We start from the raw sequence: 24538 nt of genomic DNA, 5'->3' as shown, positions 1-24538 counted from the left end.
GAGCTCTCAACTATATATTACTCCGTTTTCTTTTTTTTTTGCGGGTGATATTACTCCGTTCTCAAATATAAGTCTTTCTAGAAATTCCTACAAATGACTACATTCGGAACAAAATGAGTGAATCTACGTTTTAAAATATGTCTACATACATCCGTTTGTTGTAGTCCATTTAAAATGTCTAAAAAGACTTATATTTAGGAACGGAGGGAGTAAAACATAAACCATGTAATTGGTACTCCCTCAGTTCCATAATAAATGTGACGGATGGAGTAGCATGCATTACGGTCGTTCTCCAGTTGATTCAGTAGTGAATCTAGCGAGCTTTCTGTGCAGCAGTTTCTTTTTATCCTTTTTGGCAGCAAATGGACTTCATTAACTAGCAAGCAGGGTTGCGTCATGAACCAAGACTGGTACTACAAGAAAATCTGGTGGATCCTGTAGCCAGGAACTGCTCCTGTTTGCCCCCTACCTCCCTCAGCTGATCACAAATGGAAAGCAGAATCAACATTCAGCTTGGTAGACCTTGCCAGAGCTTATGTGCCACTGTTAGTGAGCGTCCTTGTAGCTTTCCTGCTCGTTTCTTGTTAGTTGTAACCGCCTGACTGATCATTGCTCGGCGGGTGCTTTTCAATAGTCCGCAACACGCATCAACATTTTCCTCCACTTTACCTGCATCGGCAGTACCTTCAAAATCACTGCTACTCTCCATCTTGAAGTTCTGTCACAAAAAGGGGGAAACCTGAAAGAAAGGTGGAAAACATGTGGCCCTGGGCCATGTAAGCTACACCGGCGAGAAGGGCAAGTGAAGGCCAAGTCATTCGAAAGGCAAAGTGCATGATTGTTTGTCAAACATCAGGATTAGTAGTAATTATAGCAGACTAAGTATCTAGACTCTAGAGTGATGTTTGAGACACTGAATGCAGGCATGCAACTAAATTTCAATCACTGAAATATCTACCCCGGCATAAGTATGAGGCGCCTGATATCTACTACTAGATGATACCCTGTGCGTTGTTACTGGAAAGGGTTGCAATATATTTCAATGATATTCAGTTGTCTTAGCACTGCATATATGAAGAATCATCCTCACCAATGTTGAAGTAACACATTATCTATAGAAGTTGTCTATGAAAGGGAGCTATGTTCCGTTAGGAACTTGGAATCGATACAAATAACCTCCATGATTAATTTGAACCTGCATTAATGGCAAAATGGCCATCTTTAAATTGCAACTATGTATGACAAAAAATGTGGAATGGACTTAATAACTGCAATCATATGTATCTGATGGAAATATTATAACAAAACTAAGTGAAATGTTTTTTTAGTCAAACTAACTGAATCTTGTTTCGGCTGTGAAACATGACGTATCGCAAAGCATGGGAACAACTGTGCTAAACACTAAATTTTCACAGAGCATCTCCAACAAATTAGTGGAAAAAATCATCAATTTAGTTATGGCGTCTCACTAACAAATGATGGATGAGTTACCTTTGTCATATCAGACAGATAACTATCCTTGACCGTCAGTGTTAATTGCATCTGAAGTGCTTGGGAAGTGTTCCCTCTGCATGGATACAAACCAATCATAAATTTAGTTGTGAAACCAATAGTAGATCAAGAAATTATAGGGTGTGAACATGGTGCGGACAACAAACAAATCACTAAAATTCAAAGCTAACCTCGGCTTCGTAACTGGTTCTTCTTGGATAAGCAAACAACTGAGTGTATATATTGATTTCTATTGCCACACTCTGCAAAGAATAAATAAGTGTAAGAAAAGTCGCCTAATGGAAAATAGCGTGCATTTTGCTAGTAGATGAAGGGAACAAAGAAAAACAATATCGCATACATGAATGATCACAAAATAGATGGGCGCAAAATAATTTATTATGCCTTCTCCATATGGGCAGGATGCAGCATACAAGAAGAAATGTATACAAATGCAAAACCAAGATCTCTTAGGGCAATTAACAACAATATGTCAAACTATTAATAGAGAAAAGGAAGCACATATATGTACTGCATGAATAACGTATTCATGAAATAGCAGGTAAATTCTAAAATATTTAAGATATGCAGATGTTCAATTATGATGCTTCTATATCTATCATAAACTTTGCAAAGGCATAACAATCGACGGATTGAAGTTGTGGCACTTACATAATAACCTGTTGGGAAGAGCACTTGTGTCCTAAGCTTGTTCAATGGAGCAATTTCCAAACATGTATACTATTAGAAACATCATAGTTCTAAAGTCAGAGGAAGGGAACGGCACATCAGTCAATATAACACAAAATAACTGGCAACAAAGGCAGTAAAGTGGAAAGGTCTAATTGTGATCGAGACAAAATTAAGTCTTGGTAGGCATCTTGCCATTACACAAAGCTTGTTCAATGGAGCAATTTGCAAACTTGTATACTATTAGAAACATCATAGTTCTAAAGTCGGAGGAAGGGAACGGCACATCAGTCAATATAACGCAAAATAATTGGCAGCAAAGGCAATAAAGTGGAAAGGTCTAATTGTGAACAAAACAAAATTAAGTCTTGGCTGCTTGCGGTATTTCCTCAGCGCCTTCATCAGGTGTGATAATTGTGAACCAAGTTTACGACATTCTAATGCTATCTTGGTATCCATAGCCCATGAAATTCTTTGTTCATAACGCCAGCCATTTCCTGCATGTTATGATCATGCAAGAATTAGTTTTACTATGAGAGTAAAATGTAAGTAACAACAAATGCTTCGGGGGAGCAAAGTTTTTTGAAGTATCGCTGATGCTTTATACTTATATGTGCAGATCTCATTTTATGTAGATGACACTTTGAAGATAGTCACCATTACGGTGTAGATCTCACAGCAATAGGGAACATAATCTGGCTTTTACCAGTAGATGTTCATATTCCTATTACCTTGTGTCACATCACATTTTAGAAAATCACTTTGAAGGTAGTCATCTGTCAAATGACTAGATGTAGACCTCACGGCAATAGTGGATAGTTGGCGATTTGATGTAGTAGATCACACTGTTACCTTTTGATTGCTAATAAAATATTTGAGGTGGTCACATCGATTCGCAAGTTTGGGAGAGCACTCGAAGATAGTCATTTTACCAAAAGAAAATAAAAAGGCAAAATGTAGATCTTTCAGCAATGAGGATAATCTGCAAAATGCAGAGGATGCCTCAATTACCTTGTGGTCCCAAACTTTGAATTGTAAAATAATAATATTGTTGTACTTAAGAATTACATGTTCTAAAAAGATGCTGAGCAATCATATAGAATATGTATACATAGTCTGAAACTTTATTCTAGACAATACATGGTCTAAAATATGAACTTACAATACAGTACACAGCTGAACATAATTTAAAGACAAACCAGAGGTTCTAAACACAATAAAATAACACCTCTGAAATAAATAGAACGGGCTACTCTGCAATATACGGGTAATATGGGCTCTTTTCTGATGAAACGCCACAGCACCAGCAGCCTCCTTTTTTTCGGTTATTGACCTGCAGGCCGAAGTAACCTGGGCTGAGGCCCTTTAGGCCATTCGGGCCACATGTCTGTTCGGGTGAGAGGAGGGGCGAGTTGGGCTGGCCCAACACCGACAGAAGAAGGGCACGAGCGAGGGTTTCCCCTTCTCGCTGCCACTCCTGATCCCCTCTCTGTTCGACCGGGTGCCATGCACTGCCGCTCACCAACCCTCCCCTGCCGGTGTCGTGTCGTCTTCAAAGGGGCCAGGGTGGGCCCTACGCTGCACCACGGCCTCCTCCGCTGCTGCTCGCCCCAAGGGCGCCGGTGAGGCCGAGGGCGTCCAGCGACCACGTGCCCCGAAGGGTTGCACGGTGCTGCTCCATGGCCGTGCCGAGGTGGCGCAAGATCTAGCGGGCTTCCGGTGGTGGCGTGGGAGGTAGAGGCGGCGCCGGAGGAGGTGGTGTCGCCGGTGATGGAGGTGGTGCCGTCGTCGACGAGCCCTCGCCTTCCACTTCGACGTCTTCAACCTTGATGGCCATCTTCAAGTCGGGGATGACAGTGTAGCCACCGGTTTCCGCTGCTGCCAGCGTCGGGAACGGAAGATCCGGGACGGGGCCGTATCCAGGAGGAAGTGCTCCGGCAGTTCGTCTGTCGGCGTCAGCGACGGCAGCCGTGGAGGCGGCGGTGGAGCGCCCACACACTTTCGGCATGGTCTAAAACCGTGCTCACGAGGACAGAGGCAGCGGTGCAAGGTCGCAGTTGAAATTCTCCTCTTCTCCCAGAAACAGTGCTGACGGACCTGCAAGCAGCCAATCCATCGGATGGATGGGAAAATACGATGGTGGAGTTGCCGGTATGACGTGGTTGACGGCGATAGCCGGAGCCAATGGCCCGGCATGGTGCAGTGCAAGTACGTCGTGGTTGACAGCCACAACCGGAGCAGAAGGACCAACCTGGTGCACCGTTGGTTCATGCCCACGGAGTGGGTGGGTTGCCGTGGCGTGCATACCCACGCACGGCGACGGTTCTGGCGACGAGTGCCACTGCTTGGACCAGGAGCATGACGGCGACATGCAGCATTGCGGTGGCGCTGGGTGCGAAGAAAGCGACGACTTTCTTTCTAGATGAAGGGGCAAAAGCAAAAGCTAGTGACGGCAGGTCCTTTCCTAACATGATTCTTACCTTTCTCCTTTCTTCCCCGTGATGTCAGTCTCGGCAAAGATAGTGTGATAACGTGTGAAAAGTAAAAGTGAATGATTGAACTCTTGTGATTCTTTATTGACTCCAAACTATTTATACAAGAGACAATTACAAGTTTGTCAGAGTAATTCTAACCGAAAGCAGTGGTTGCTAAAGTGTGAGACAAAATGGCTGCAATTAGAAGTTGGTAATATGTGAGAGAGATTACAACTGCTAATGGAAGTTAAGGATTACAATGTCCATTCCTAATTAGCACATGGTAATTAGTAATTTAACACATGATCTAATCCTATTCCTAACAGGTATTAACATGTGCTAATTAGGAACTGACATAGTAATCCCTATTCGTAACAGGTGCTAATTAGGAACTGACATTGTAATCCCTAACTGTCATTAGCAGTTGTAATCTCTCTCACATATTAGCAACTGCAATTGTCATTTTGTCTCACACTCTAGCAACCGATTCTTGCGGTTAGATTTCCTCTCACAATATTGTAACCGGCTCGGGTATAAATAGTTTGGAATCAATGAGAATCAATTACTTGTAGCAATCACTTTTACTTTCTACACGTTATCAGTAAATGCTCTGTCCAAAGAGCAATCACGGGAAAGAGAGGAAAAAGGTGAGAACCATGGCAGGAAAGGACCTGTCGTCACTGGCTTTTGCTTTTGCCCGCTTCATCCAGAAGAAAGTCGTCACATTCCTCGCATCCAGCGCCACCGTAATGTTGCACGTCGCCATCATGCTCCTGGTCCAAGCAGTGGCTCTCGTCGCCGCATCTTCGCCAGAACCGTCGCCGTGCATGGGTATGCACGCACGGCAACCCACCCCCTTCATGGGCATGAACCAAGGGTGCAGCAGGCTGGTCCTTCCGCTCCGGCCGCGGCTGTCAACCACGACGTACCTGCATTGTGCAATGCCAGGCCTTCGTCTCTGGCCATCGCCATCGACCACGTCGTATCAGCAACTCCATCTGCTTTTGCCATCCATCTGATGGATTGGCTGCTTGCAGGTCCGTCAGCACAGTTTCTGGGAGAAGAGGAGAACTTCAACTACGACCTTGCGCCACCGCATCTGCCCCCGTACTGCCTGGAGCACGGTTTTGGACCATGCCCAAAGTGTGCCGGCACTCAACAGCCGCCTCCACGGCTGCCGTCGCTGACGCCAACGGACGAACTGTCAGAGCACTTCCTCCCTCCTGGATACGGGCCCGTCCTGGTTCTTTCGTCCCCGACGCCGGCAGCAACGAAAACCAGCGGCTACACCATCATCTCCTACCTGAACATGGCCATCAAGGTTGAAGACATGGAGGTGGAAGACGAGGGCTCGTCGACGACGCCACCACCTCCAACACCGGCGACACTACCTCCTTCAGCGCCGCCTCTACCTCCTACGCCACCGCTAGAAGCCCGACAGATCTTGCGCCGCTTCGTCGCGACCAGGGAGCAGCAACGCGTAGCCGTCCGGGGCGCGTGGTCATTGGACGCCCTCGACCTCACCGGCGCCCCCAAGGCGAGCAACAGTGGAGGAGGCTGTGGTGCAGCGCGGGGCCCGCCCCGCCCCCCCTTGAAGATGGCATGACATAGGCAGGGAGGGCCGACGAGCAGCAATGCTTGGCACACGGCCGAACATAGAGGGGACCGGGAGTGGTGGCAACCAGGGGAAACCCTCGCCCGTGCCCTCCCTATCCCTCCTTCTGTCAGTGTTGGGCCAATCCAACTCGCACCTCTCTCACCCAAACTGGCCTACAGGCCAATAACCAAAAAAATAAAAGGTTGTTGGTGTTGTGGCTTTTCATCAGAATGAGCCCATGGTATCCGTACGTTGCAGAGTAGACCGGTCTATTTATTTCAGAGTGATATTTTATTGTATTTAGAACCTCTGTTTATCTGTAAATTATATTCAGTCATGTATAGTATTGTAAGTTGATATTTTTAGACCATGTATTGTCTAGAATAAGTTTCAGACTATGTATAACATATTCTATATGATTGCTTCAACATCTTTTTAGAATATGTAATTCTTAAGAACAACAATTTTTATTTACAATTCAAAGTGTGCTATCACAAGGTAAGTGAGGCATCTACTGCACTTTGCAGATTGTTCTCATTGCTGAAAGATTTACATTTTGCCTTTTTCTTTTGTTTTGGCAAAATGACTATCTTCGAGTGCTCTCCCTAACTTGCGAATTGATGTGACTACCTCAAATATTTTACTAACAATGTGATCTACTGCATCAAATTGCAGACTATCCACTATTGCTCTGAGGTCTACATCTAGTCATTTGACAAATGATTATCTTCAAAGTGATTTTCTAAAATATAGTGACACAAGGTAATAGAAATATGAACATCTACTGGTAAAAGCCAGATTATGTTCTCTATTGTTGTGAGATCTACACCGTAACGACGACTATATTCAAAGTGTCATCTACATTAAAAAAAAGAGGTCTGCACATATAAGTATAAAAGCATCAGCTATACTTCAAAACTTTGCTCCTCCAAAGAATTTATAGTTACTTATATTTTACTCTCATAGTAAAACTAATTCATGCATGATCATAACATGCAGGAAATGGTTGGCGTCATGAATAGAGAATTTCATGAACTTAAGCTAGATGGTAGTAATTATTTATCATGGGCTATGGATACCAAGGTAACATTAGAATGTCGTAAACTTGGTTCCACAATTATCACACCTGCTGAAGGCACTGAGGAAATACCACAAGCAGCCAAATATGCAGCATCAAGTTTTATAAGGCGTTAACTCCATCGAAATTTAAAAACAAAATATTTAATGGAGGAAGACCACTTGCTTTATGGAACTCGCTCAAGGAGAGATATGACCAACAAAGAGCAGTTATGCTGCGAGAAGTCCAAAGAGAATGATCCCTCATAAGGCTCCAAGATTTCAAATCCATGGCAGTTATAACTCTGCAGTTCAAAAGGTTAACTCTAAACTAAGGTTTTGCAATCAAGCAATTTCCAAACCAGATCTTATTGAGAAGACCTTCTGCACTTTCCACCCCTCGATGAGTGCTACAACGGTAGTACTGTGAACAAAAATACAAAAAGTATTCTGAGCTCATATACACTTTACTTCAGGCCAAGAAACATGATGAGCTTCTCAAGAAGAATCATCAGCCACACCCAGCGGGGCTCGCTAACACTTAGTTTACCAAAATGTATGGGGGCAACTAAAAGAATTTCAAGAAATTCAACAGAAAGTGGGAAAGGAACAACAAGCATAAAATCTTTGGTCAATCTAAAGGTAAAGGTCAGTTCAAGAAAGATGAACAAAATACCAACTCCGAGATTTGTCGAAGGTGTGGATGTGCTAACCATCGTACTAGCAATTGCCGTACTCCCAAGCATCTAGCGGATTTATACCTCAAATTCACCGGGAAAGGCAAACAAGTCCATGGAAAAGTTGAAGCTCACTTCAACGCTTTACAACAAGAAGAGAACCTTGAAACTAGCACTTCTCAAAGCGCTCCTCGGGAAACAAGGCAGAAGGATGAAAAATTTCTTGATGTCGGCAACATGATGGTGGAATACACCCAAGACACATATGAAGATCTAATATAATCTCCACATCACTTATTTGATATTATCAGCTATTTTATATTGTAATGATGGATGTTCTAATATATATAACTCTAAGTAGAATAAAGTCCTACGGACCAATCATATTATGTAATTCAGACATAATGTCGTATTTATATTTGTAACTGTAATATGAATACTTTGTATGTATTATATGTGAGTAATATGAATAAAATTTCATCCTAAAATATTCTCCACTCTTTATAGACTTTATGGGAAGACAATCCAATGGAAGAACTACGTTCGTTGGACAGTTGTATCACTAACACAATACTAAGGGAAACAAAATATTTCCAAACTCTAACTAAGAGAATAGGAAATATTATGACCATCACCGGTCGCAAACTCGCAATGCATCAATTATTGGTTCAGGACGAGCCACACTCATTCTACCTATGGGTACTATCATTTTTATTGAGGATGCACTCTTGTATCCTGAATCTACACGTACCCTTCTAAGTTTCAAAGACATCCGATCAAATAATTTCCATCTGGCAACAATCTCTGGGAATAATACTAAATATTTGCTTTTAACAAAAAGCAATGGGTCTGAAAAACCAATTCTTGAGAAATTCTCCTCACTTTCATCTGGATTGTATTACAGTTATATAAAACCCATACCACATGTTGCGTAAAAAATAATTTTTCACCCCCGGCCGCAAGCAGCCAGCCACAGGCAGCCACTTAACTTCGCGCCAGCTCGGCACGGGCGCTCTGCCTCCACGGCCAAGGCCAAGAACGCCGCGCCGCCCAACGCCGCACGCAGGTTCAGATGCTGCGCACATTGGGCATCATCGAAATCGACCAGGCGATCACACCAGAAGCGATGCGTGCTTATGATGCCGTGTTCGCCGCACCGATCCCCAACACCGTCCTTGCGGCCATCGCGGCGCTCGTCGGACGAGAGCTCCCTGCCGATCCTTCCAAAGCGCCTATCACCACTGTGATCGCTGGCAGCCCGATCGAGGCTTAACCACGCGCCTGCTCCTCCCGCGTCAATCATTTCTTTATGGATCACGGCCCAAAAATCATCATTTGGAACGTGCGCGGTTTAAACGCTTGTGCTAGGCGTACCGCCGTCCCTTCGCTGATTGTATCCACGGACGCGTCTATCGTCTGCCTCCAGGAAACTAAGATGGAGTTTATCTACTTGTCTACTGTCCTCGAGACCCTGGGCTCGGACTTTGATGACTATACCTGCCTGCCTGCGATCGGCACCCGCGGCGGCATCTTGCTGGCTTGGAAGCGACACGAGGTGACCATCACCAACCCTGAGTTCACCACGAACACGCTTTCCGCCCAGGTTTCGTGCCCCTCCGGCGTGCCCATCCCTTGGTGGCTCACCATCGTCTACAGTCCGCAACATGACCACGACAAGATCACGTTCCTCCAGGAAATCCGCGATGTCCACGCCAGCTGTGATGGCCCTTGGATGCTATGCGGAGATTTCAACCTTATCTATCGCGACGAGGATAAGAACAATGGGAACCTCAACCGACACATGATGGGGCGCTTCCACCGTGTCATCGACGACCTTGCTCTCAAGGAAGTCTACCTCAACGGTCGACGATACACCTGGTCGAATGAGCAGACCCCCCTGACCTTGGTTCACCTCGATCGCGTCCTCTGCACTACTGATTGGGAAGAGCAACACGGCGAATGCCACCTCCGATGCTTGGCCTCGGTCGTCTCTGATCATAGCCCTCTCTACCTTGACTGCTCACCCCTACCCTCCGCGCAACGGCGCTTCCGCTTCGAGGACTATTGGGCACGCATCGCCGGCTTCCAAGACGTAGTTGCGGCCGCCTGGAACTCGGTTGACGACGTCGACCCCTTCCGCCGCATCGTGCGGCGCATGCAGGCCATAGCGCGCAGACTCACGAGCTGGAGCGCACACATTGTGGGTAACATCCGAGACCAGTTGGCGATCTCTCGCGAGCTGCTGCTACGCTTCGACTCTGCCCAGGAGCTCCAGCAGCTGACGCCCCACGAGGACTGGCTCCGCAGGCAGATCAAGCTCTCCTACCTCAGCCTCGCTTCGCTGGAACGCACCCTGGCTCGACAGCGCGTGCGTATTGCGGCCCTCAAGGATGGCGATGCGAACACGTCCTTCCATCGCCAATGCACCTACCGCAAGCAGAAGAACCGGATTCACACCCTGATGGTTGATGGCGCCGTGCTGACTGATCCCGACGACATGGCCGCGGCGACCTTCGCGCACTTCGACTCCCTTCTTGGGACTGATAGAACCCGTGATTGCGCCCTCGACCTTCAGCACCTCATCGAGCCTGCCAACCTTGATGACCTTGATGCTCTCTTCACCGAAGACGAGATTTGGCAAGCGGTGAAGCGCTTGCCAGCGCGCAAGGCACCCGGACCGGATGGCTTCACCGCAGAGTTCCTGCGCTCCTGCTGGCCTGTCGTCAAACACGACCTCGTCTGCGTCTTCCAGCAGCTCTACGTGCTTCGGGGACGCGAATTCAGCTGCCTAAACCAGGCGCTGCTTACGCTGATCCCCAAGCGCGCCGACGCGGCCAGCCTGGGCGACTATAGGCCGATCAGCCTAATCCACCTCGTGGCCAAGATCTTTGCGAAGGTGTTGTCCCTTCGCCTTGCGCCCAAGTTGAACGACCTGGTCAGCCCCATCCAGAACGCATTCATCCCCGGACGCAACCTCCACGACAATTTCACGCTGGTGCGGCAATTGGCACAGCTACTTCACCATCTGGGCGCCCCGCGCATCCTCCTGAAGCTCGACCTTGCGCGGGCCTTCGACTCCATGTCATGGTCGTTCCTCTTCGAGACTCTGCGCCGCTACGGGTTTAGCGATCGCTTCCCTGGCTGGATCACTATACTCCTGTCCTCCGCGAGCACCAAGATCCTCCTGAATGGGATTCCAGGACCGGCGATCTGGCACCGCTGTGGGCTGCGCCAAGGCGATCCCGTCTCGCCGCAGCTCTTCGTGCTTGCCGTCGACACGCTGGGACGCCTCTTTCACCGTGTTGCCGAGCTCAACGTCCTGCAACAGCTACACCCTCGCCGCGCGATCCCGATCATCTCCCTGTACACGGATGATGTCATCCTCTTCTGCCACCCCTCAGCTGGCGACATGCTCGCTGTCCGTGAGATCCTGCAGCTCTTTGGCCGAGCGTCAGGCCTATGGGTCAATTTCCAGAAGAGCACCGCCACTGCGATCCACTGCGAGGACGAGATCGGCCTGGTCGTTGCAGCCCTAGGTTGCCCGCTCGCAGAGTTCCCCATCACCTACCTGGGAATCCCCCTCACCCTTCGACGCCCAACTCCAACCCCTCGTCGACAAAACTGTCGGGAAGCTGCCCACCTGGAAAGCCCACCTCATGAACAAAGCCGGACGCCTCGCCTTTGTCAAAGCCGTGCTAAGCACGATCCCCATACACCAGCTCCTGGTGCTCGCGCCCCCAAAGAAGATCATCAAGCTCCTGGAGAAAATTCAGCGAGGATTCCTTTGGACTGGCCGCACTGAAGCACACGGTGGCAACTGCCATGTTAATTGGCGACGAGTTTGCCGCCCCACCCGCCTTGGTGGTCTCGGCATACATGACCTGGAGCGCACTGGCTTGGCCTTGCGCACCAGATGGCTTTGGCTTGCCCGCACCGATGACAACAGAGCTTGGACTGGTCTAGATCTGCAGTTCACTAGCGAGGAACGCGCCTTCTTCGCATCCACCACCATGATCATTGGCAATGGCCAGCGCGCGCTGTTCTGGGAGGACCATTGGCTCAATGGGCGCTCCATCCCGGAGATCGCGCCCCAACTGTACGCCACCATCCCCAAACACCGCCGCAAAAACAGAACGGTGGCGGACGGCCTACAAGCGCACATATGGGCTTCAGACATCCAGGGCATCCTTAGCATCCAAGAGATTAGTCAGTACTTGCTAACCTGGCGTGCAATCGAGTCCATCACCCTCTCTTCCGAGCTAGACCGCCTGCAATGGACGTGGAACGCGTCAGGAACATACACAGCGCAGTCTACCTACCTTGCCACTTTCCAAGGCTCGACCCACTGCCCCGCATGGAAGAGCTGGGCCCCCCACGCGTGAAGTTCTTTCACTGGCTCACTAACCTGGGACGTTGCTGGACAGCCGACCGCCTTGCTCGCCGTGGGCTGCCGCACCCAGCCCGCTGCCCGCTTTGCGATCAAGTGCCCGAATTGATTCATCACATGCTCCTGGCATGCCCCTTCTCCAAGCTGTTGTGGCACGAAATCCTTTCCTAGTTGCGTCTTACATGCAACGCGCCGGATGGCGAGGACTCCCTGGTCGAATGGTGGCGCCCGGCACGACAGGCCACGCCCAAACCGATGCAAAAAGGCCTCTCCACCGCGACCCTGCTGATCCCTTGGATGACCTGGAAGCATCGCAACGAATGCGTCTTTGACGCAGCAACCCCATCGGCAAACACCCTGAGTGTGAGGATCAAGGACGAAGCTGCGCTTTGGGCGACCGCGGGCGCACGAGGATTGCGTGACATCCTCTCACCAACGTGGGACGTCCATTGATTTATCTCTCATTTTGCCTGTAACCCTACCTCTTAGGAGGTTGTAACAAACTCTCTTCCTTTTCAATACAATGAAACGCAAAAGTCTTCTGTGTTTCCTCAAAAAAGACCTTGATAAATTCAAGACTTGGCATGATCTCCTTGGTCATCCTGGCATAGGGATGATGAGAAAAATTATTGACAATTCTATTGGTCACAGCCTTCCAACTAAAAGATTCCCAAAATCATCAGATTTTGTGTGCACCGCATGTACAACTGAAAAAATAATTATAAAACCATCTTATCTTAAAGTAAAAAATGAGTCACTTAATTTCCTTGAACGCATTGAAGGAGATATATACTATCAGGACCTTTTAGGTATTTCATGGTAGTCATAGATGCATCTACTAATGGTCACATGTGTGTCTATTATCCACACAAAATCATGCCTTTGCCAAGTTAATTGCTCAATTGTTAAATTAGAGCAAATCATCCTGAAAATAGGATAAAAACAATTCGAATGGATAATGCCGCTGAATTTTCTTCACGTGCACTCAATGACTATTGCACGACTATGGGCATTCATTTAGAGCATTATGTGCCTTATGCTCATACTCAAAATGGATTGGCTAAATCTCTCATCAAAAGAGTAAAATTAATTGCTCGACCACTATTACGGAATTGTAATTTATCAACATCTTGTTGGGCACATGCGGTGTTGCACGCCACAAATCAGATACAAATCGGCCCAACTGCATATCACACAACCTCCCCACTACAACCAGTACATGGTACTCAGCCAATTTTTCCCATCTGCAAAAATTCAGTTGCGCAGCATACGTACCGATATCACCACCGCAGTGCACATCCATGGGCCCTTCACAGAATACTAGGGATCTATGTGGGTTATAATTTTCCGTTGATTATAAAAATATCTTGAGCCTCTTACAGGACCTGTTTACTGCCCGTTACGCTGATTCTATTTTTGATGAGGATAATTTCCCGGCATTAGGGGGAGAATCAAAGCACAAAAAATGTCAGGAATGTAACAGGCATTCAGTCCTTAGATCCACATACTAAAGAATCTGAAACTGAAGTTCAGAGGATTATAGATTTGCAACACATTGCAAATAACCTGCCAGATGCATTTACTGGCCATAAAGGTGACACTAAATCACATATTCCCGCTGTTAATGCACCAGAACGAGTGGAGCTACCAAGTAAAACCACTCAAACCCCAAATGAGAGTAAGAGGGGGAGAAATCTGGTTAACCGGAATATAGCTTCTCAAAAGCCTCCGCGAAAACATAGGAAATCAAATCCTCTACCAGTAAATGCAATTCAACCCCAAGTCGAAGAACACCAACTAGATGCTCAACATCTAGAACCTAGCACAAATGCGCATAGAGTCTGAAGGTATAAATGATAAAACCCCAAAAACATAACTGTTGGGACATCGGAACACCATGACTCTATTGTTGTGGGAAATCACATAGAGTCTGAAGGTATAAAGGAAATTTCCATAAACTATATACACTCATGAGAATCATACAACAGAGAGACTACAATTGTCGACATATACTTCGCCTCTAAAATTGCTGAAACCCTTCAACTGGATCCAGAACCAAAGTCCGTAAAGGAATGCCTCAAGCGCCCTGATTGGCCTAAATGGAAGGAAGCAAATGAGGCAGAACTGCACTTGCTCAACAAAGAAAAGTATTTTCCTCAGTAATACCTACTCCTCAGAATGTCTTCCCCGTGGAAGCAAAATAGGTTTTTGTTCGAAAAAAGGAATGGAAACAATGAGGTGGTGAGATACAAAGCGAGACTTGTAGCACAAGGGTTCACGCAGAGACCCGAAATCGATGACAATGATACATACTCTCCTGTCATGAGTGGAATAACGTTTGATACTTAATACCTTTGGCAGTACAAATGAATTTCTCTATGCAGTTAATGGACGTAATGACTGCGTACTTATATGGGTAGAATGTGGTATAACCGATTGAGTGAGTTCCTTATTCATAAAGGTTACTCAAATAATGATGATTGCCCTTGTGTATTTATAAAGAAGTCCTCACATGGATTTTGTACCATCTCTGTGTACATTGATGACCTTAATATCATTGGAAGTACACCTGATATAGACAAAGAACGCAATCATCTAATGACGGAATTTGAGATGAAGGATTTGGGAAAGACCAGATTCTGCTTAGGCTTACAGCTTGAGCACCTTCCCTCAGGAATATTAGTACACCAACATGCTTATACTCAAAAGGCTTTGGAAAATTCAATATGGATAAATCATATCCATCCAAAACACCCATGGTTGTCAGATCCCTTGATATGAATAAAGATCCTTTTAGACCCCGGGATGATGACGAAGAGATATTAGGACCTGAGTTCCCGTATCTCAGTACCACTTGTGCGCTAATGTACCTTGCAAATTGCACCAGGCCTGATACTGCATTTGCGGTAAATTTACTAGCTAGACATAGTGCTGCTCCAACAAAACATCATTGGACAGGGGTGAAAAATATCCTTAGATATTTACATGGCACAAAAGATCTTGGCTTATTCTATCAGAAGAAACAAGATATGACTATGGTAGGTTATACAGACACTGGTTATCTATCTAATCCTCACAACGTCAAGTCACAGACAGGTTTCGTATTCTTACATGGTGGAACTGCTTTTTCATGGAAGTCAACAAAACACTCTCGTAGCAACTTCCACTAATCATTCTGAAATTATCGCATTATTTGAAGCATCATGAGAATGTGTATGGCTTCACAGGATGATTAACCACATTCAAACTTCATGTGGTGTTGGTTCATTAGGATCACCAACTATTATCTATGAAGACAATGCAGCTTGCATTGCTCAAATGCAAATGGGTTATATAAATAGTAATATCACAAAACACATTTCTCCCAAGGTGTTCTTTCCTCATGAATTACAGAAAGATGGAGAAATTGATATTTTGCAAACCAAATCATGTGACAATCTAGCAGATTTGTTCACAAAGTCTTTACGAAATTCAACATTCCAGAAGTGTATTCACGAAATTGGTATGAGACGTTTTCAAGATTTGCAAATTTCAGGGGGAGAAAACTCATAGAACTATAACCCATTAATTATCATCAGATAATAAATATTGTGCTCTTTTCCTTTATGAGTTTTTCCATCAGGTTTCTCATAAAAGGTTTTCAATGAGGCAATATAAACTATACCATATCGTTTTCTCCTTATGTTTTTCCCATTGGGTTTTAAAGGAGTTTTCAATGGTGTATCTATTACTCATATTTTTCCCACGGGGCTTTTGGGGGGCATTCTAAAATTGTACAAATGATTCTCAAGCTAGATGAAAAATATACAAGAAGCTCTATATGATGAAATATACAACAAGCTCTAGATGATGGATACTTCTAGAAGATGTGCGGTCCAAGGGGGGTGTTAGGAATAGGGCTAGATCACGTGCTAAATTACTAATTAACAGGTGTTGATTAGGAACTGACATAGTAATCCTTAACTGCCATTAGCAGTTGTAATCTCTCTCACATATTAGCAACTGCGCTAATTGCAGTTGCCATTTTATCTCACACTAGCAACCGCTTCTTGCGGTTAGATTTCCTCTCACAATATTGTAACTGCCTTGTATAAATAGTTTGGAACCAATAAGAATCAATTAGTTCTTGCAATCACTTTTACTTTATACAAATGGAACGCTGCACATTAAGATATGCTGACGTGGCGGATTGCTGATGTGCATAGGCTGCATGTCGAGATAAATAGGATAGTCGGGATGAATCTCTTAGGTATATAGGATTCTTATTATTCAGTTTCTTTTACAAACTGCCAAACAGATTGGTTTTCATGGTGCGGGCTTGCATGTATCTGACAACCAATATATGAATGTAAGCTACTCTGTTTAACTTCATTTAGATTGATGAAACTTCTACGCTCCATGAAACTCTATATTGGTACTGTGAGTGTCAACTCATTTAGTCATATTTTTCTCGTGTAACTTCTGCAAATTCCCAATTAGAGCATTCATGGTAAAACAACTCTCAGGAAGGTGGGACATCTCCATGAAGGTTTTGGTAACTTCATGTTTTACACGTCTACTTTTGGAGTAAACATGCACATCTTGTGCTAAGAGTACCTAGAAAGCTAGAATGTAACAAATATAATATGAAATTTGGAGACTACTATGGAAATACCTATGAGCTATGATATAATATGAAATTTGGGATATGACAGAAGGGTTGCGGCAAGAGTTCACTATAATATGCTACTGGCAGTCCAGCACTACCACACAACGGAAATACCAATGATACCATACTGAACAGCAAGAACCAAACTCGTTTTAGTAACCAATGTAGTACTTCAATTTGTATGAACACTCAGCAATGATAGGAAATACAGACGCACTAAACCGGATAAAATTACCTCTCTTCAGTACATTTAGCACTGGACAATGCTTGCAAGACCTTTGCATCTTCTGGAAAGTTTGACTTCCCTTGTTATAATCCCAAGCTTCTTGTCAAAGCGTCTGGTGTACAAGCATATCAAATACTATCCTCGGATTCTGCTTTAGAGAAACTGTATGACAAATAAGCTCGCTCAACCTAATCAGAAAGCTGAAACATGTCATCAGCAGCAGCAAATTATAATTGTGCAGAAAGGAAGACGGGGCTGCATTTGCACTTACTCTTCTGCTACAGTTGGCCAAGTGCCTTTATACAAGCCTGTACCAGAATAAATAGCGGAAACAATCACAATTGCCAAGTCTGTCATCTATATAGCAAAATATGTGCACCAGTTTGTCTTCCAATGTTTGTGAATTTCATACACTCATGAGATCAACAAAACCATTTTACGGTACATCGACATGCCAGGGAAAACAGTTTCAGAGTCCTGCCTGAGCATCTTTTGCAGTATCACTGTCTCAGCTGCAGGGGAGATTAAGTTCAGAGCTTTGTAATAAAATAGTAGATTGGAACCTCAATACAGGACTGACTAGCCACCAACCATTCCAAGTAAATCATCTTGCTCGGATGCACTGCCCTCTTCGTCAACCTCAGCAAAAGAAGCTGAATCAGGGTCATATCCAGACAGTTTCATCTCATCAAGCAAATCATGCAGCATGTCATACAGCTCCCTCGATCGCGGATGGACATTATCTCCTACAAGGAATCCATGCATCTCATTTTGCACCTCAATCCAGCTACAGCCAGGTTCCTTCTTAAGCCTTCCCTGCTTCATTAACCTTCTTGTTCTTGAAACATCAGCCCATTTCCCTGATTCTGCATATACATTTGACAGAAGAATGTAAACTGAAGAATCCTCAGGATCCAGTAGTAGAACATTGCCAGCAGCAAGTTCAGCCACCTCAACATCCCGATGGATCTTGCAAACGCTTAGGAGAGTCTTCCAGATGACTGCATCCGCTTCAAAAGGCATGGTGCCAATAAAATTCAGAGCTTCCTGCGGTCCCTTTGACCGTCCTAGTATATCTACCATGCAAGCAAAGTGCTCCAGTTGTGGTTCCAGTTTGTAGTGGGTGGTCATCTGATGGAAGTAACAACATCCATCATCCAGCTGACCAACATGGCTGCAAGCGCGGAGCACAGCAACGAAAGTTGCATGGTTTGGAACCACATCCTCCCTTTGCATCCTATCAAACATCTTGAGTGCTTCTGCTCCTTGACCATGCAGCGCATAGCCGCATATCATAGCATTCCATGACACAAAATCCCGTTTCTGTGCCTTCTCAAACATTAGCAGTGAGTCTTGCATATACCCACACTTGGCATACATGTCTATAAGGGTGCTGGATATATATTCATCTACCAGCATTTCTTGTTTAATTATCTGACCATGGATCTGTTTCCCGATCTCAATGGTAGCTAGGTTAGCACAAGTGTCAAGAACTGTAGCATAGGTGAAATGATCAGGCTTAAGTCCAATATCTAACATCTGTGAGAACATTGTCTGGGCATCCTCACTCTGTTTGTTCAGTGAAAATCCTGACATGATGGCATTCCATGAAACAAGTTCTTGCTTCCCGATTCTGTCATGGAGTTTCTGAGCATCTGTCATCATACCACATTTGCAGTACATGTCAACAACAGTGCTAGCTACAAAAGCATCTGAACCAAGTCCTGACTTGATAACCTTGTCATGAACCATCAAACCAAACTCCAAAGATTGTAAAGCTGCACAAACCTTAAGGACACTACCATATGTGAAATCATCAGGTTCCATACCAAAGCGCAGCATCTCATTAAAATGAACTACAGTGTCCTCATAGCGCCCATTTTGCTCAAGAGCAGCAATAATAGCATTCCAAGAGATTGAATCTCGTTCCTCCATATCCTGGAAGATAAAGTACGCTTCTACCAATGCTTTGCACTTCCCATACAGATCAAGAATTGCATTTCTGACACAGATGTCCATCTCAAAACCTGATTTCATTGCTAAGCAGTGGACTTGTAGCCCTTTGAAATACCCCTTAATCTCTGCACAAGCACTGAAGACGCCCGATAAACTGACTGCATCAAAACCAATGCCTGACCTGGTCATGAACTGAAACAGTTCCAAGGCCTCATTTGCAAGCCCTGCGCGCACAAGCCCAACCATCATGGCATTGCACGTTTGTACTGTATGGCTGGGCAACCCAAAGAATGCCCTTTTAGCATCCACCAAGCTATTAGCCTTAGCATAAACATCCACAATAGCTGTCCCAACAATACGGTCAGTATTGAAGTTATGCTTTATGGCATGTGCATGTAACTGCTTACCAGTGCTCAGACATGATTTTGCTGCGCAAGATCTAAAGACACTGGCATAAGCCGGCTGGCTCACCCCCATCCCTGACCTCTGCATCTCCATGAACAGCTCCAACCCACGAGTGTACTGCTCATTGTGAACGCACCCAGCAAGGGCTGCGCCCCACGAGACCCAGTTCCTCTCGGGCATTCCATAAAAGAAGAACAATGCGTTATCCAAACTGCTGCACTTGCCATACATGTCCACGAGAGCACTCCCAGTCCGGACATCAATATCCAATCCTGCCTTCACCGCCAGCGCGTGGATTTGAACACCGAGTGCCAAGTCATCCAGAGCACCGCACGACTTCAGAAGGACAGCAAACGTTGTCCGGTCGGAGGCAACACCAGAGCGAGCCATCTCCAGAAACAGGGCCACCGACTCGCTATGCATGCCATGCTGGCAATAGCTTGAGACCAGCGTGTTCCATGACACGACATCCGGATTCGGCATTGCATCGAACAGTGATACAGCGGTCGCTATGTCCCCGGAGTGCGAATACGCGGTGAGCATGGTGTTCCACGACACGGTGTCCCTGTGGGGCATCGCGTCGAACACCCTGCGAGCGTACGAGGCGTCCGCGCAGCGGGCGTACATCTGCAGGAGGCAGTTCGAGACGAAGGATGTCGGGAGGAACCCGGACACTAGCATGCGCGCGTGCGCGGCGCGCCCGGCGTCGAGGGCAGCGCGGCCGCCGCGGGCGCAGAACTGGAAGAGGTGGGAGAACGTAGAGTTGGCCGGAGCCGCCAACGCGGGAGGCGCCCGTGACATCGGGACTCGGGGAGAGCGCGGTGCGAGAGGTGGAGCTCATGTGCTAATGGCTGGAAGGGAGGCGTCGGGTGGAGGAGTGGTGGAACCGTGGAAGCGGCCATTGCCGCGCTGCGCCATTAGCACGAACGCGGAGAAAGAGGCTGGTCTTGTCCGATTTACCCGCTCCCGCTCAACCTCCCCGGAACGCTCTTTTATCTAAGCACGTGCTCTTATCTTACCTCGAGGTTCTACATTTTGCGTATGAAAATGAAAAAAAATGTGAGTATATGCTTTTTTTAAGTGGAAATGTGAGTGTATGCTGCAACATGAAAATATTCGGATTTTATCAGAGTAAGTACAGGAAATACCTTTTTTTAAGAACAAAGGCGCTTTAGACTAAGGCCCTTATACAACACTAACATGTCCAGCAAGCAGCAACACAAAACGAACGAACGAAGCGATACATACCCGTAGGCGGATACATAGTGGCGCAGCGCTAGCCATATTATGGCGAAACAGTAAAGGCTATCGAGGTAGCAAGGGGCGGCACCGTGCCGGTGATGTCCCCTATGTTGACCGTTGCATCTCGGTGCACCTTGCTCACACCCTTGAGACGAGTTCCTGCACTCGTCCTCTATCTTGTGCCTTTGCCGGAAGCTTCCATAGCTGCAAGAAAGACATCAATTTATATAGTATATCAGCCGAATGCTTGATGAACTGTCCCTCTATCAAGGCTTTATTTTTTCGTGGTCCATAGTGACCAAGCAATTGCACCAAACCTAACTATGTAATCCGCCTATCCCTCTCGGTGGTGGATGAAACCAACCAATAAAACTCCGAGAACCCACTCGGATTCCATGAGGAGCCCGTCACCAATCGTACAACGCTCCACACGAATTGGGTCATGATGCATCAAAAAAGGATGTGATCACGATCTTCCCATTCACCACACCAAATGCATTTGCCATCGCTCGGGCCCTTCCTTTTATGTACCTGGTTCCCACTTGTGATTCTGTTATGAGCCACTTGCCACAAAAAGATTTTTATTTTGGCCGGAAGCCCTGCCTTCCATATTCCAGATAAGTCACAAGGAGTCAAGGATTTGAAGATTTCTCTATACAAGGAACCAGTGGAAAAAAGGCTGGATGGGAAAATACCCTTTGCTTGTATATACATGTGATATGAAAAAATAGATTAAAAACTGTCAAAAGGTTCCTATTTTAAAAAAATAAACTTGACCTTCTGTTGTACTCCGTCTGTCTAAAAAAGTTTGTCCCAAGTTTGTCTCTGAAATGGATGTATTTAGCACTAACTTGGTATTAGATACATTAATTTGAGGGACAAGCCTTTTCGTACGGAGGAAGTACTCTATAAAAGGTTTCGTGAAGAAAAAACTCCCGTCGACTTCACGGCAAAAAAGAACAAATATTCAAGGACAATAGGTGTGAATAGTAACTTGTATAGTGTTGATTTTTTTTTCATGGAGGATGCCATGAAAGTCATTTCTTGGCCAAACTTTTAATATGAGTACAACAGAAAGTGAGTCTATTTAAAAAATTACCTTTTAATAGTATCTACTCTTTTTTATATAGGGTGTATATGCACCGAGAGCCAAATGTGATTGTCCGTATATCGTGCTCTTATCTTACCACAATCGAAAGGCATGGCAAAATAATATCATAAAAATCTATTCCACATATGCACACACTGATGATTTAACATGCGGCATCCCCGGGTCGGCGGGCTCCACACGAAGCACAACTTCCGACTACTTCCTTCGTCCAAAAAAGTTTGCCCTTAAACGGATGTATCTAACACTAACTTGACGTTAGATACATCCATTTGCGTAGCAAGCTTGATGCTAGATACATCCATTTGAGTAGCAAGCTTGATGCTAGATACATCCATTTGAGAGACAAGTTTTTTCAGACGGAGGGAGTACTTGACACTGTTCATGATGTTTGGACTGAGGCTGGCCCGGGGCCCGACCCATTTCTGACGCTACCCCTGATCCTCGATGTATCCAAGAAGTGAGAGCTGCAATGTTGGGTGCTTGGTCTATGCTCAATGTTGCCTCCGTTTCTTCTCGATGGACTTTGCTTTTATATTGTTGCATGTTGTGAAAAAACAAAATGAGGTTTACATATTTCATAGGATGACACAATCACAAAGGAAAAAATCTAGGGAGTTAAATTTGGGGAATGATTAGATATCTTTCTCCCTTTTTTGAGAAATAGAAATCTTTCTCCTGATAGTTGAATTTATTGGGAGTTAGGTTTTTGGAGCAGGTTTCGAGGAATTAAGTTTAGTAACTATTGGAAAATGAGACTAAAATTTCAAGAAGGGGGTTGTAGAATGGTTAGATCTGAGGTATATCATTTTAGTTAATCCTTTGATTGGTATCCAAGAAGAAGAATGTATGAAAATATGATAGAGTTGTTCTTTGTTTGGTTGTTTGGTGAGAAATTCACAAGGGTTAGCTAAGGGTAAAATAAATTATGGTGACCAAAAGTAAATCCAAAACTCGTCTGAAATTCAGGAAACTTGGCATACTATCATGGAGCGGCATTAACATGTCGTGATGAAAATTTTGTCCCATTTAAGGCAGGTTTGGGTATAAGCTTCTCACAAACCAGAGCTTCTCCCAACAAGCATGATTGTTTCGATAGGGAACGTACCACCTTTGAGGACGGGACGATATCCTTTGCCTCTTATTGCTTTCAAAAAAATTCTAGTGTCAACATAGAACAATAAGAGTGTTGTGTTCAATCTTAGAATTTTCGAGGTTCGTTTGGCCTTTTTTATACATTAATTGGGTTTTCTAGGCATTTTATGTGCATAATTCAAATTTGAACTACAATCACATGCTCCAATGCACCAAAGTTGGTTGAAAAATCACATGTGTGTCCTTGGGTGAATTTCTAGGTCCCATGCAAGAGATGGGAATTAAATTCAAACACCATGGTACTGTTGACTGCCGGCAAAATGTTGAGATGCCTGGTTTTTAAATTCTAGTAAATCCAAAACTCGTCTGAAATTCATGAAACTTGGCATGCTATCATGGAGCGGCATCAACATGTCGTGGTAAAAAATTTGTCCCATTTAGGGTAGGTTCGGGTATAAGCTCTCACAAACCAGAGCTTCTCACAACAAGCATGATGGCTTCGATAGAGAACGTACTACCTTTGGTGACGGGACGATATCTGTTGCCTCTTATTGCTTTCAAAAAAATTCTAGTGTCAACGTAGAACAACAGGAGTGGTGTGTTCAATCTTGGAATTTTTCGGGATTCGTTTGACCTTTTTATACATTAATTGGGTTTTCTAGGCATTTTATGTGTATAATTCAAATTTGAACTACAAGCACATGCTCCAATGCACTAAAGTTGGTTGAAAAATCACATGTGTGTCCTTGGGTGAATTTCTAGGTCCCATGCAAGAGATGAGAATGAAATTCAAACACTAGGGCACTGTTGATTGACGGCAAAACGTTGATATGCCTAGTTTTTAAATACTAGTAAATTCAAAACTCGTATAAAATTCATGAAACTTGGCATGCTATCATGGAGTGACATCAATATGCCGTGGTAAAAAATTTGTCCTATTTGGGGCAGGTTCGGGTATAAGCTTCTCACAAACCAGCACTACTGCAGGATGCTGCTAACGCGACACTACAATCAGAGACCCTTCGAGAAACTGTGTGTGATGCCATAATCGCAAACGATGTTGTATGAAAACTGTCAGAAATGTGTAAAACATTTGCAATGGAGGACGCATCAAACATGGTTCAGATTTTAGTTGCGTGTGCGATGAAGGGCATACGGTCCAGTTCAATTAACTATTTGCGGTGAGGAACAACAAAAGAAACGGGCAACCAGATGAAGGCATGTGCGATACACAACATACGGTTCACTCGGATGAACTGTTTGTGATTAGGCAACACAAAAGAAACGGGCGGCCAGATGAAGGTGTGTGCGATATACAGCATACGATTCACTCGTATGAACTGTTTGTGATTAGGCAAGAGAACAGAAACGGTTCAATATAACAAGATGTCTGTGATACGCGGCAAACAGGTCTGTAATCAGAAATATGTGCGAAGACCGATAATAACGCAGATGATTGCTTCTAATAAGACGTATGTGATATGCT

The 24538-nt window shown here is 45.1% G+C and overlaps 1 protein-coding gene across 4 annotated transcripts; it reads right to left on the bottom strand.

Annotated features, from left to right (window-relative positions):
* Positions 1-17: 17 nt before the first annotated feature.
* Positions 18-20575, bottom strand: LOC123051306 (pentatricopeptide repeat-containing protein At3g02330, mitochondrial). 4 transcript variants are annotated; one of them, XM_044474173.1, is made up of 7 exons: positions 17518-20575; positions 17256-17446; positions 2164-2678; positions 1683-1754; positions 1492-1567; positions 1091-1195; positions 18-739 (listed from the first exon to the last, which is right to left on the bottom strand). In XM_044474173.1, the coding sequence occupies exon 1, from the start codon at positions 20406-20408 to the stop codon at positions 17826-17828; it is 2583 nt and encodes an 860-aa protein (XP_044330108.1). In that variant the 5' UTR covers positions 20409-20575; the 3' UTR covers positions 18-739; positions 1091-1195; positions 1492-1567; positions 1683-1754; positions 2164-2678; positions 17256-17446; positions 17518-17825. The 4 variants fall into 4 exon arrangements, 3 of the variants coding, with proteins under 3 accessions (XP_044330108.1, XP_044330094.1, XP_044330100.1); XR_006424010.1 differs by lacking the exon at positions 1091-1195 and having other exon boundaries at positions 17256-17434; positions 17518-17600; XM_044474159.1 differs by lacking the exon at positions 1091-1195.
* Positions 20576-24538: the final 3963 nt, after the last annotated feature.

This window comes from Triticum aestivum, chromosome 1A, assembly GCF_018294505.1.
Source record: "Triticum aestivum cultivar Chinese Spring chromosome 1A, IWGSC CS RefSeq v2.1, whole genome shotgun sequence".
NCBI classification, from domain to species: domain Eukaryota; kingdom Viridiplantae; phylum Streptophyta; class Magnoliopsida; order Poales; family Poaceae; genus Triticum; species Triticum aestivum.
The sequence above is the reverse complement of the archived record's forward strand: the minus strand, read 5'-3'. Positions and strand labels throughout refer to the sequence as shown.